The sequence below is a fragment of the Ranitomeya variabilis genome, chromosome 2 (assembly GCF_051348905.1).
Source record: "Ranitomeya variabilis isolate aRanVar5 chromosome 2, aRanVar5.hap1, whole genome shotgun sequence".
NCBI lineage: Eukaryota > Metazoa > Chordata > Amphibia > Anura > Dendrobatidae > Ranitomeya > Ranitomeya variabilis.
Window position 1 is genome coordinate 441373483 of NC_135233.1, and position 14059 is coordinate 441387541.

At 45.1% G+C, this 14059-nt stretch overlaps 1 protein-coding gene across 3 annotated transcripts in view; it reads left to right on the forward strand.

The window, feature by feature from the left end:
• Window positions 1–14059, forward strand: part of LOC143806502 (embryonic protein UVS.2-like) — a 207906-nt gene that overhangs the window by 176006 nt on the left and 17841 nt on the right. For all 3 annotated transcript variants that reach the window (XM_077287107.1, XM_077287109.1, XM_077287108.1), the window contains 3 exons: window positions 3073–3200; window positions 4119–4234; window positions 4867–5092. In XM_077287107.1, coding sequence (XP_077143222.1) covers window positions 3073–3200; window positions 4119–4234; window positions 4867–5092 — 470 coding nt within the window. The remainder of the gene's footprint in view (window positions 1–3072; window positions 3201–4118; window positions 4235–4866; window positions 5093–14059) is intronic.

Consider the following 14059-nt stretch of genomic DNA (forward strand, 5'->3'; position numbering starts at 1 on the left):
GCTTGGAAAAAGCTAGCATTCTGCAAGCTAATTATGCTTGCAAAACGCTAGTTTTCTGCGGGTATATGCATGCAAATTCTGCATGCGATATACCCGCGGCAGGAGGCGCAGAATTGCCGCGGATATTTCCGCGGCAATTCTGCTACGTGTGAACTCAGCCTAAGGCCGGGGACACACTTAACGTATAAAAAAACGGTCCGTTTTTCACGGCCGAGAATCGCCCAAATGTTTCAAAAACAGTGATCCGTGTGCAGTGCGAGGATGCGATTTCCTCGCATCAAATGATCCGTGTGACATCCGTATGGCATCCGTATGCCGAGATTTTCTCGCAAGCTTGCAAAACCGACATCTAATGGATTTATGTGCTCAAATGTTCGGGAAAACATATATATATATGTCATTGAGACACATATATATATATTCTGTATTTATATTTCATTCAGTGCGATATCTGTGAAAAGCCGGTAATTCAATTGCCGGCTTTGCATTTCTCCTTCACAAACCCGACAGGATATGAGACATGGTTTACATACAGTAAACCATGTCATATCCCCCTTTTTTTTGCATATTCCACACTACTAATGTTAGTAGTGTGTATGTGCAAAATTTGGCCGCTGTAGCTGCTAAAATAAAGGGTTAAATGGCGGAAAAAATTGGTGTGGGCTCCCGCGCAATTTTCTCCGCCAGAATGGTAAAGCCAGTGACTGAGGGCAGATATTAATAGCCAGGAGAGGGTCCATGGTTATTGGCCCCCCCGTGGCTACAAACATCTGCCCCCAGCCACCCCAGAAAAGGCACATCTGGAAGATGCGCCTATTCTGGCACTTGGCCACTCTCTTCCCACTCCCTGTAGCGGTGGGCTATGGGGTAATGAAGGGTTAATGCCACCTTGCTATGATGTGATGCGCCCCCTTGCCACCAGGGGGCGCATCACCGCGACTGAAGGAAATGTAGGTCAATGACCTATAGTTACCTTCAGTCGCGGTGATGCGCCCCCTGCAGGTTGTCCTCATATGACCTGGAGCGTGGGAAAAAGTTCCCAGGCTGCAGTTCATGAGAACATCCAGCAGGGGCGCATCACCGCAACTCAATGTAAGTATAGATCACTGCTTTCCTTTCAGCACCCGGGGATTACAGGCACGAGCGAGTGGTTTATCGCAGCTCTGCCTGTAATATTAGTTAACCCCTTCAGATGGATTACCTCGTGGGACGTGACAGTTCATCAGAGAGGGTATGTATCTTGTGTGTTTATTGTTTTGCCAAGCGAGGGTCTGAAAATGGAATGAGAGAGCAATAAAATATTACAACAACCGCTGTGTTTTTCATTAAAATACTTTTTAATCATGTGTGTGTGTGTTTTTTAACCCTTTCAAACAATTGGATTAATAATGGATAGGTGACATAATTGACGCCTCTCCATTATTAATCTGGCTTAATGTCACCTTCCAATAGCAAGGTGACATTAACCCTTCATTACCCCATATCCCACCGCTACAGGGAGTGGGAAGAGAGTGGCCAAGTGCCAGAATAGGCGCATCTTCCAGATGTGCCTTTTCTGGGGTGGCTGGGGGCAGATGTTTGCAGCCACGGGGGGGCCAATAACCATGGACCCTCTCTAGGCTATTAATATCTGCCCTCAGTCACTGGCTTTACCATTCTGGCGGAGAAAATTGCGCGGGAGCCCACGCCAATTTTTTCCGCCATTTAACCCTTTATTTGAGCAGCTACAGCGGCCAAATTTTGCACATACACACTACTAACATTAGTAGTGTGGAATATGCAAAAAAAAGGGGGATATGAGATGGTTTACTGTATGTAAACCATGTCTCATATCCTGTCGGGTTTGTGAAGGAGAAATGCAAAGCCGGCAATTGAATTACCGGCTTTTCTATAGAACACCGCTGCGTATTTCTCGCAATGCACACGCATGGTCCGTGTGTAATCCGATTTTTTCTCGCACCCATAGACTTTCATTGGCGAGTCTCGGCCGAGATACGCTGACAATCGCAGCCTGCTGCGAGTTCCCTCGGATCCGAAATACGGTGGAGAAAATATCGGATGATGGGAGCTGCACCATAGATTAACATTGGGCCGAGTGCTATGCGATTTTTTATCGCATAGCACTCGTCCGTATTACGGTCTAGTGTGACCCCGGCCTTAGGGTATGGCTCCACGGTCCGGAGGGGGCGGCGGTATCGCCGCAGCGGCGAAGCCCCGCCCCCTTTCTGGGACGCGATGGTGCCGGATGTGTACAGTACACATCCGGGATCATCGCACCCCTCCCATAGGGCCCTGTGATATGCCTTGCGGGGACGCTGCGTCCCCACAAGGTGTACGGACATGCTGCGATCTGAAAAGACGCGCAGCATGTCCGGAGTCGCAGGGCCCGCCGCGTGCGGGTTTCCATGCATAGTGGAGACGGGATTTCATAAAATCCCCTCCACTATGCTGGAACATCTGGACGCTGCGTGTTTGACGCTGCAGCGTCAAACAAGCAGCGTTTACTTACCGTGGAAACATACCCTAAGGGTATGTGTCCACGTTCAGGATTGCATCAGGATTTGGTCAGGATTTTTCATCAGTATTTGTAAGCCAAAACCAGGAGTGGGTGATAAATGCAGAAGTGGTGCATATGTTTCTATTATACTTTTCCTCTAATTGTTCCACTCCTGGTTTTGGCTTACAAATACTGATGGAAAATCCTGACCAAATCCTGATGCAATCCTGAAAGTGGACACATACCCTAATGGTTGGTAGGGGATCAAATAATTATTTCTCACTGCAAAATGCAAATAAATTTATATAATTTATACAATGTGATTTTCTTGATTTTATTTTTGATATTCTATCTCTCAACGTTAAAATTAACCTACCCTTACAACTATAGACTGTTCATGTCTTTGTCAGCGGGCAAACTTACAAAATCAGCAAGGGATCAAATACTTATTTCCCCCACTGTAACTACTTATTGTTTCCTACTTGGCCAAGAATGTCTCCTTTATGAAGTGTTTTTGTGCAGAATACGGGGCTTCTTGTGTGTGATACAGTGAAGTTACTTCTTTGTATTTGCAGGTTTTCCTACTCTAACACGTCCGGACAGCCTAGCCTTAATCCTAAGCCGGACCAGTCTGTAGACATAGGACAGAGATACGGACTGAGCCCATTAGACGTCTCTAAAGTGAAGACGCTGTATGACTGCAGTATGTGCTCCATTGCATTCTTGAAGAAACATAACACTCTTATGCCAGTTCATATAGATGAAATATTCAGGAGCATATACTCCTGCAAAGACCACATATAAGCAGCGAGGACGAGGATCGGCCGCTACATGGAAGGTCTATTCACTATCAAGCGTTCCGTACAGCAGTCATGTGACATATATTGGAAGCTGAGGTCACATGACTGCTGTACGGAATGTTATCAACTCCCCATACAATGCTGTACTGATCATAGGCAGGCGCTCCGAGGAATCAGGCATTATTGGTACACACATTAAAATACACTGCATAGGTGATATGTTTATGTCAAGCAATATAGTGTCATCCTAGTGCACCCTGAAATGTTATAATTAAGCCCCCCGACCCCTCATATGTTATCCTCGGACCCCCCAATGTCAGATGTCAGAAGCCGCAGGACGTCTGGAGCTCCTGTGCACCTGAGAGTGTTTGGTTCACATTGGATTCCCATTTTTTCCAAGTTCTGACAACTGGCTGCTATTTTAACAAATGCCATCCCTAGGTATGTGGCATATTTTTCACAAAAATAGAATTCGACAGCTGTGATCCCTGATTCCTCCTCTCTTAGAATAACGCCAGTCCTCAGGGTATGTGTGCAATTCCAACTCAGTCCTACTAACTTCAATGGACCTGAGCTGTAATTCCCGATATGACCAGTGGGTATATGTGGCGCTGTTGTTTTGGGGGGAAGAAAGTAGGCATTTATTTTAAAATCTTGGGCAATACTTTTAACATTCTAGAATATAAACCCAGGATTAATAACAATGTCAGTATCTAGTAATCTAGCAAAATGCAGTAATTCACATCCTCCCCGTGGAGCACAGGGGTTTGTTCCGGGGAAGAGATTGGGTTCAGCCTCCTAATATTCCTTGTTTTTTTTAGATATTTGCAGTTTCCTGTTAACTGGAATTAATGGGTCTTTAGACTTTGAGACGATCACTTCATCCTATGAGGATTCTACCAGCTGCGTCTGGCTTGTAAGGGTCAACAGAAATAAGGTGAGTACCGAACTTTTCCATCGATAAAATGGAGCATCGTATGAATACAGCAATACCAAACGTACAGTTAATTAAGTGCTGGAAAAAAAAAATCTCAAATTTCGAAAAAAAAATAAATAGTTTTGTCTTCCCATTTTCTGAGAATAATATCTTTTTTTTTTTTTTTTTTTTTCCCACCCTTGGAGGTGTGTGAAGATTTTTTTTTTGTGTGTCATGTGCTGATGTTTTATTCGTACCATTTCAGAGTACATATGATGTTTTGATCGCTTTTTGTAGCATTTTTCTATTCCAAAATTTTACTGCATTATTTTAAGGAAGTGATGTTATTTTTATTTTTTTGTCTTGACGCATTCAATAATTTTATATTTTAATAAATTGGACTTTTAAGGATACGGCAATAGCAAATATGTTTTATTTATTTTTAAACTAATAAAGAGGGGTGACTCGAATTTCTAGATTTTTAAGGAAAATGAAGGAAGTAAACCACCTGTGGTCAGAAAGATCATCGAGGCCAATTAATTAATGTCTAATTATAATAGTAGACCATGTTTTGTTCTTGCACACCGAGCCATCATTGCTTTCCTGAATCGTGCTCTTTATAGTACAGCATCTTGTATTCTGGTATTTTCCAGGCTTTCTTGCAGTTTGACCAGTTTGATGTTCCCTCCTCTGCTGAATGTGCCGCATATTACGTTACAGTATACGATGGGCAGAGCAAAACGTCCGCTGTGCTGCTGGACCGAGCGTGCGGTGCTCAGGAGCTCCCTCTATTGGTGGCGTCTGGGAACTCCTTGCTGGTGGAGCTCGTTTATGAGGTCCCCCTTGCTGCCATTGACTTAAAGGCTTCCTATGGTTTAGGTATGTGAAGTGTGTGTGTGTGTGTGTGTGTGTGTATATATATATATATATATATATATATATATATATATAATCTCAAAAAAGATAAAGGGAACACTTAAACAACAGAATATAACTCCAAGTAAATCAAACTTCTGTGAAATCAAACTGTCCACTTAGGAAGAAGCAACACTGATTGACAATCAATTTCACATGCTGTTGGGCAAATGAAATAGACAACAGGTGGAAATTATTGGCAATTTTCAAGACGCCCTCAATAAAGGAGTGGTTCTGCAGGTGGGGACCACAGACCACATCTCAATACCAATGCTTTCTGGCTGATGTTTTGGTCATTTGTGAATGTTGGTTGTGCTTTCACACTCGTGGTAGCATGAGACGGACTCTACAACCCACACAAGTGGCTCAAGTAGTGCAGCTCATCCAGGATGACACATCACTGTGAGCTGGTGGAAGAAGGTTTGCTGTGTCTGTCAGCGTAGTGTCCAGAGGCTGGAGGCGCTACCAGGAGACAGGCCAGTACACCAGGAGATGTAGAGGGGGCCGTAGGGGGGCAACAACCCAGCAGCAGGACGGCTACCTCAGCCTTTGTGAAAGGAGGAACAGGAGGAGCCCTCCCAGAATCATGCAAAATGACCTCCAGTATGCCACAAATGTGCATGTGTCTGCACAAGCGGTTAGAAACCAACTCCATGAGGATGGTCTGAGTGCCCAACGCCCACAGATAGGGGCTGTGCCCACAGCCCAACACCATGCAGGACGCTTGGCATTTGCCATAGAACACCAGGATTGGCAAATTCACCACTGGCGCCCTGTGCTCTTCACAGATGAAAGCAGGTTCACACTGAGCACATGTGACAGACGTGACAGAGTCTGGAGATGCCTGTTATGACCTGGTGGTTAAGGAGCAACATGGACGAGCTCTGAGGAGGTGGTATCTGTACTGACCGCAGTTCCTAATCCTAACACCAACACTAGAAGTAGCCGTGGGATGTTCCTATCACTCCCTAGACACCTCGTCACAGCCTGAGAACTAACTACCCCTAAAGATGGAAACAGAAAGCTATCTTGCCTCAGAGAAAACCCCAAAGGAAAGATAGCCCCCCACAAATATTGACTGTGAGTGGAGAGGGAAATGACATACACAGAATGAAAACAAGATTTAGCAAAGAAGGCCAATTCTAAACTAGATAGACAGGATAGAAAAGGATACTGTGCGGTCAGTGTTAAAAGCTAAAAGTCCACACAGAGTTTACAAAAAATCTCCACATCGACTCACGGTGTGGAGGGGCAAATCTGCTTCCCCAGAGCTTCCAGCTAAGCTGAATATATCATACTGACAAAGCTGGACAAGGAAAAACATAACATGAGCTGAACGATTAAGTCCACAGCAAGTGGACAACCAAAAGAAAAGCAATGACTTAGCCTGTCCATTTCAGCAAAGATATCAGAGAAATCCAAGGAGAGATCTGAATCCAACCAAGAAACATTGACAGCTGGCACTGGCTGAAGACTAGAGCCAGGCTAAATAGCAGAGCCAGGAGAGGCGATCAGTGGAATAAGCTGCTAATGCTAAACCCAAGGAGCAGCAGTTCCATTCAAAACCACCAGAGGGAGCCCAAGGGCAGAATTCACAAAAGTGCCATTTACAACCACCGGAGGGAGCACAAGAATGGAATTCACAACAGTACCCCCCCCTTGAGGAGGGGTCACCGAACCCTCACCAGAGCCCCCAGGCCGATCAAGACGAGCCAAGTGAAAAGCACGAACCAAATCGGCAGCATGGACATTGGAGGCAACAACCCAAGAATTATCCTCCTGGCCATAACCACTTGACCAGATACTGAAGCTTCCGCCTCGAAAAACGAGAATCCAAAATCTTCTCCACCACATATTCCAACTCCCCCTCAACCAACACCGGAGCAGGAGGATCAACAGAAGGAACCACGGGTACCACATATCTCCGCAACAAAGATCTATGGAAAACATTATGAATAGAAAAAGAAGCTGGAAGGGCCAAACGAAAAGATACCGGATTGATAATTTCAGAAATCTTATAAGGACCAATAAAGCGAGGCTTGAACTTAGCGGAAGAAACCTTCATAGGAACATGACGAAAAGATAACCAGACTAAATCCCCAACACGAAGCCGGGGACCAACACACCGACGACGGTTAGCAAAACGTTGAGCCTTTTCCTGAGACAAAGTCAAATTGTCCACCACATGAGTTCAAATCTGCTGTAACCTGTCCACCACAGAATCCACACCAGGACAGTCAGAAGGCACAACCTGCCCTGAAGAAAAACGAGGATGAAAACCAAAATTACAAAAAAAAAGGCGAAACCAAGGTAGCCGAACTAGCCCGATTATTAAGGGCAAACTCGGCCAACGGCAAGAAGGTCACTCAATCATCCTGATCAGCAGACACAAAGCATCTCAAATAGGTTTCCAAGGTCTGATTGGTTCGCTCAGTTTGGCCATTTGTCTGAGGATGAAATGCTGAAAAAAAAGACAAATCAATGCCCATTCTAGCACAAAAGGACCGCCAAAACTTAGAAACAAACTGGGAACCTCTGTCAGACACAATATTCTCCGGAATGCCATGCAAACGAACCACATGCTGAAAAAATAATGGAACCAAATCAGAGGAGGAAGGCAACTTAGGCAAAGGTACCAAATGGACCATCTTAGAAAACCGGTCACAAACCACCCAGATAACAGACATCTTCTGGGAAACAGGAAGATCCAAAATAAAATCCATGGAAATATGCGTCCAGGGCCTCTCAGGGACCGGCAAAGGCAAAAGCAACCCACTAGCACGGGAACAGCAAGGCTTGGCCCGGGCACAAGTCCCACAGGACTGCACAAAAGAACGCACATCCCGCGACAAGGAAGGCCACCAAAAGGACCTAGCAACCAAATCTCTGGTACCAAAAATCCCAGGATGACCAGCCAACACTGAACAATGAACCTCAGAAATTACCTTACTAGTCCATCTATTAGGAACAAACAGTTTCCCCACTGGACAGCGGTCAGGCTTATCAGCCTGAAACTCCCGAAGCACCCGCCGCAAATCAGGGGAGATGGCAGAAAGAATCACCCCCTCCTTGAGAACACCAACCGGCTCAAGGACTCCCGGAGAATCAGGCAAAAAACTCCTAGAAAGGGCATCAGCCTTCACATTCTTAGATCTCAGAAGATACGAGACCACAAAATCAAAACGGGAGAAAAACAAGGACCATCGAGCTTGTCTAGGATTCAACCGTTTGGCAGACTCAAGGTAAATCAGATTCTTATGATCGGTCAAGACCACAACGCGATGCTTGGCTCCCTCAAGCCAATGTCGCCACTCCTCGAATGCCCACTTCATAGCCAACAACTCCCGATTGCCGACATCATAATTACGCTCAGCAGGCGAAAACTTTCTGGAGAAGAAGGCACACAGTTTCATCAAAGAACCATCAGAACTTCTCTGAGACAAAACGGTCCCTGCCCCAATCTCAGAAGCGTCAACCTCAACCTGAAAAGGAAGAGAAACATCCGGCTGACGCAACACAGGGGCAGAAGTAAAACGACATTTAAGCTCCTGAAAGGCCTCAACAGCCGCAGAGGACCAATTTGTCACATCAGCGCCTTTCTTCGTCAAATCGGTCAGGGGCTTAACCACACTGGAAAAGTGAGCAATGAAACGGCGATAAAAATTAGCAAAGCCCAAAAATTTCTGAAGGCTCTTCACAGATGTGGGTTGAATCCAATCATGAATGGCCTGGACCTTAACAGGATCCATTTCAATAGCCGAGGGAGAAAAAATGAAACCCAAAAAAGAAACCTTCTGAACTCCAAAAAGGCACTTAGACCCCTTCACAAACAAAGCATTAGCACGAAGGATCTGAAATACCATCCTGACCTGTTTCACATGAGACTCCCAATCATCGGAAAAAACCAAAATATCATCCAAATACACAATCATGAATTTATCCAGATAATTCCGGAAGATATCATGCATAAAGGACTGAAATACCGATGGAGCATTAGAGAGCCCGAATGGCATCACAAGGTATTCAAAATGGCCTTCGGGCGTATTAAATGCTGTTTTCCATTCGTCACCCTGTTTAATACGAACAAGATTATACGCCCCTCGAAGGTCAATCTTAGTAAACCAACTAGCCCCCTTAATCCGAGCAAACAAATCAGAAAGCAAAGGTAAAGGGTATTGGAATTTGACCGTGATCTTATTGAGAAGGCGATAATCTATACAGGGTCTCAAGGAGCCATCCTTCTTGGCAACAAAAAAGAATCCCGCTCCCAACGGTGACGAAGACGGGCGAATATGCCCCTTCTCCAAAGACTCCTTAACATAACTCCGCATGGCGGCATGCTCTGGCACAGACAGATTGAAAAGTCGGCCCTTAGGGAACTTACAGCCAGGAATCAAGTTAATAGCACAATCGCAGTCCCTATGAGGAGGAAGGGAGCTGGACTTGGGCTCATCAAATACATCCTGGAAATCCGACAAAAACTCAGGAACTTCAGAAGAGGGGGAAGAGGAAATTGACATCAAAGGAACATCACTATGTATCCCTTGACAACCCCAACTAGTCACAGACATAGATTTCCAATCCAGCACTGGATTATCTACCTGTAACCATGGAAAACCCAGCACAACAACATCATGCAAATTATGCAACACCAGAAAACGACAATCTTCCTGATGTGCTGGAGCCATGTACATGGTCAACTATGTCCAGTACTGAGGTTTATTCTTGGCCAATGGTGTAGCATCAATCCCCCTTAAGGGAATAGGGCTCTGCAAAGGCTGCAAGGAAAAACCACAGCGTCTGGCGAACTCTAAGTCCATTAAGTTCAGGGCAGCACCTGAATCCACAAATGCCATAACAGAAAAGGACGATAATGAGCAAATCAGGGTAACAGACACGAGAATTTTAGGCTGTACAGTACTAATGGTAACAGACCTAGCGACCCTCCTAGTACGCTTAGGGCAATCAGAAATAGCATGAGCAAAATCACCACAGTAAAAACACAGCCCATTCTGACGTCTGAATTCCTGCCGCTCTGCTCTAGTCAAAATCCTATCACATTGCATAGGCTCAGGACTCTGCTCAGAGGACACTGCCATATGGAGCACCACCTTGCGCTCGCGCAGGCGCCGATCAATCTGAATGGCCAGAGACATTGATTCGTTCAAACCAGCAGGCGTGTTGAACCCCACCATAACATCTTTAAGGGCTTCAGAAAGACCCTTTCTGAAAATTGCTGCCAGGGCATACTCATTCCATTTTGTGAGCACAGGCCACTTTCTAAATTTCTGGCAGTATACTTCTGCTGCTTCCTGACCCTGACACAGAGTCAGCAAGGTTTTTTTCTGCCTGATCCACAGAATTAGGTTCGTCATATAGCAATCCGAGCGCTTGAAAAAATGCGTCTACATTGAGCAATGCAGGATCCCCTGACTCAAGGGAGAATGCCCAGTCCTGAGGGTCTCCACGCAGCAGAGAAATGACAATCTTCACCTGCTGAATGGGGTCACCAGAGGAACAGGGTCTCAAAGCAAAAAACAATCTGCAGTTATTTTTAAAGTTCAAAAATTTGGATCTATCCCCAAAAAGCAAATCAGGAGTAGGAATTCTAGGCTCTAAAACTGAAGTCTGAACAACATAATCTTGGATACTCTGTACCCTTGCAGCGAGTTGATCCACACGAGAGAAAAAAACCCTGAACATCCATGTCAGCGCCAGAATCCTGAACCACCCAGAGATTAAGGGGAAAAAAAAGACAAAACAGACTGCAAAGAAAAAAAAAAAAAAAGGCTCAGAACCTTTTTTCTCCCTCTTTTGAGATGCATTCAACACACTTCTGGCCAGCTGTACTGTTATGACCTGGTGGTTAAGGAGCAACATGGACGAGCTCTGAGGAGGTGGTATCTGTACTGACCGCAGTTCCTAATCCTAACACCAACACTAGAAGTAGCCGTGGGATGTTCCTGTCACTCCCTAGACACCTCGTCACAGCCTGAGAACTAACTACCCCTAAAGATGGAAACAGAAAGCTATCTTGCCTCAGAGAAAACCCCAAAGGAAAGATAGCCCCCCACAAATATTGACTGTGAGTGGAGAGGGAAATTACATACACAGAATGAAAACAAGATTTAGCAAAGGAGGCCAATTCTAAACTAGATACAGGATAGAAAAGGATACTGTGCGGTCAGTATTAAAAGCTAAAAGTCCACACAGAGTTTACAAAAAATCTCCACACCGACTCACGGTGTGGAGGGGCAAATCTGCTTCCCCAGAGCTTCCAGCTAAGCTGAATATATCATACTCACAAGCTGGACAAGGAAAAACATAACATGAGCTGAACGATTAAGTCCACAGCAAGTGGACAACCAAAAGAAAAGCAATGACTTATCTTTGCTGAAATGGACAGGCTATCAGAGAAATCCAAGGAGAGATCTGAATCCAACCAAGAAACATTGACAGCTGGCACTGGCTGAAGACTAGAGCCAGGCTAAATAGCAGAGCCAGGAGAGGCGATCAGTGGAAGCAGCTGCTAATGCTAAACCCAAGGAGCAGCAGTTCCACTCAAAACCACCAGAGGGAGCCCAAGGGCAGAATTCACAAAAGTGCCATTTACAACCACCGGAGGGAGCCCAAGAACGGAATTCACAACAGATGCCGTGGAGAGCGATCTGCTGCCTGCAACATCCTTCAGCATGACCGGTTTGGCAGTGGGTCAATAATGGTGTGGGGTGACATTTCTTTGGAGGGCCGCACAGCCCTCCATGTGCTCGCCAGAGGTAGCCTGACTGCCACTAGGTAATGAGAGGAGATCCTCAGACAACTTGCGAGACCATATGCTGGTGCAGTTGGCCCTGGGTTCCCCCTAATGCAGGACAATGCCAGACCTCATGTGCCTGGAGTGTATCAGCAGCTCCTGCAAGATGAAGGCATTGAAGCTATGGACTGGCCCGCCCGTTCCCCAGACATAAATCGGATTGAACACATCTGGGGCATCATGTCACTCCATCCACCAACGTCACGTTGCACCATAGACTGTCCAGGAGTTGGCGGATGCTTTGGTCCAGTTCTGGGAGGAGATCCCTCAGGAGACCATCCGCCGCCTCATCAGGAGCATGCACAGGCATTGTAGGGAGGTCATACCGGCACGTGGAGGCCACACACAACACTGAGCATCATGCCCTTGTCATGAGGCATTTCCACTGAAGTTGGATCAGCCTGTAATTTGATTTTCCACTTTGATTCTGATCATCACTCCAAATCCAGACCTTCATGGGATATTCGTTTTGATTTACATTGATAATTATGTTTTATTGTTATGAACACTGTGGTGAAACGTGTGTGTGTGTGTGTGTGTGTGTGTGTATGTATATATATATATATATATATATATATATATATATATATATATATATATATATATATATATATTATATATATATACACACTCACCGGCCACTTTATTCACTTTATTAGGTACACCTGTCCAACTTCTTGTTAACACTTAATTTCTAATCAGCCAATCACATGGCGGCAACTCAGTGCATTTAGGCATGTAGACATGGTCAAGACAATCTCCTGCAGTTCAAACCGAGCATTAGTATGGGGAAGAAAGGTGATTTGAGTGCCTTTGTTGGTGCCAGAAGGGCTGGTCTGAGTATTTCAGAAACTGCTGATCTACTGGGATTTTCACGCACAACCATCTCTAGGGTTTACAGAGAATGGTCCGAAAAAGAAAAAAAATCCAGTGAGCGGCAGTTCTGTGGGCGGAAATGCCTTGTTGATGCCAGAGGTCAGAGGAGAATGGGCAGACTGGTTCGAGCTGATAGAAAGGCAACAGTGACTCAAATCGCCACCCGTTACAACCAAGGTAGGCCTAAGAGCATCTCTGAACGCACAGTGCGTCGAACTTTGAGGCAGATGGGCTACAGCAGCAGAAGACCACACCGGGTACCACTCCTTTCAGCTAAGAACAGGAAACTGAGGCTACAATTTGTACAAGCTCATCGAAATTGGACAGTAGAAGATTGGAAAAACGTTGCTTGGTCTGATGAGTCTCGATTTCTGCTGCGACATTCGGATGGTAGGGTCAGAATTTGGCGTAAACAACATGAAAGCATGGATCCATCCTGCCTTGTATGGAGCATCTTTGGGATGTGCAGCCGACAAATCTGCGGCAACTGTGTGATGCCATCATGTCAATATGGACCAAAATCTCTGAGGAATGCTTCCAGCACCTTGTTGAATCTATGCCACGAAGAATTGAGGCAGTTCTGAAGGCAAAAGGGGGTCCAACCCGTTACTAGCATGGTGTACCTAATAAAGTGGCCGGTGAGTGTATATACAGTTAGGTCCATATATATTTGGACAGAGACAACATTTTTCTAATTTTGGTTATAGACATTACCACAATGACTTTTAACCAAAACAATTCAGATGCAGTTGAAGTTCAGACTTTCAGCTTTCATTTGAGGGTATCCACATTAAAATTGGATGAAGGGTTAAGGAGTTTCAGCTACTTAACATGTGCCACCCTGTTTTTAAAGGGACCAAAAGTAATTGGACAGATTCAATAATTTTAAATGAAATGTTCATTTTTAATACTTGGTTGAAAACCCTTTGTTGGCAATGACTGCTTGAAGTCTTAATCTCATGGACATCACCAGACGCTGTGTTTCCTCCTTTTTGATGCTCTGCCAGGCCTTCACTGAGGTGGTCTTCAGTTGCTGTTTGTTTGTGGGCCTTTCTGTCTGAAGTTTAGTCTTTAACAAGTGAAATGCATGCTCAATTGGGTTGAGATCAGGTGACTGACTTGGCCATTCAAGAATATTCCACTTCTTTGCTTTAATAAACTCCTGGGTTGCTTTGGCTTTATGTTTTGGGTCATTGTCCATCTGTGGTATGAAACGATGACCAATCAGTTTTGCTGCATTT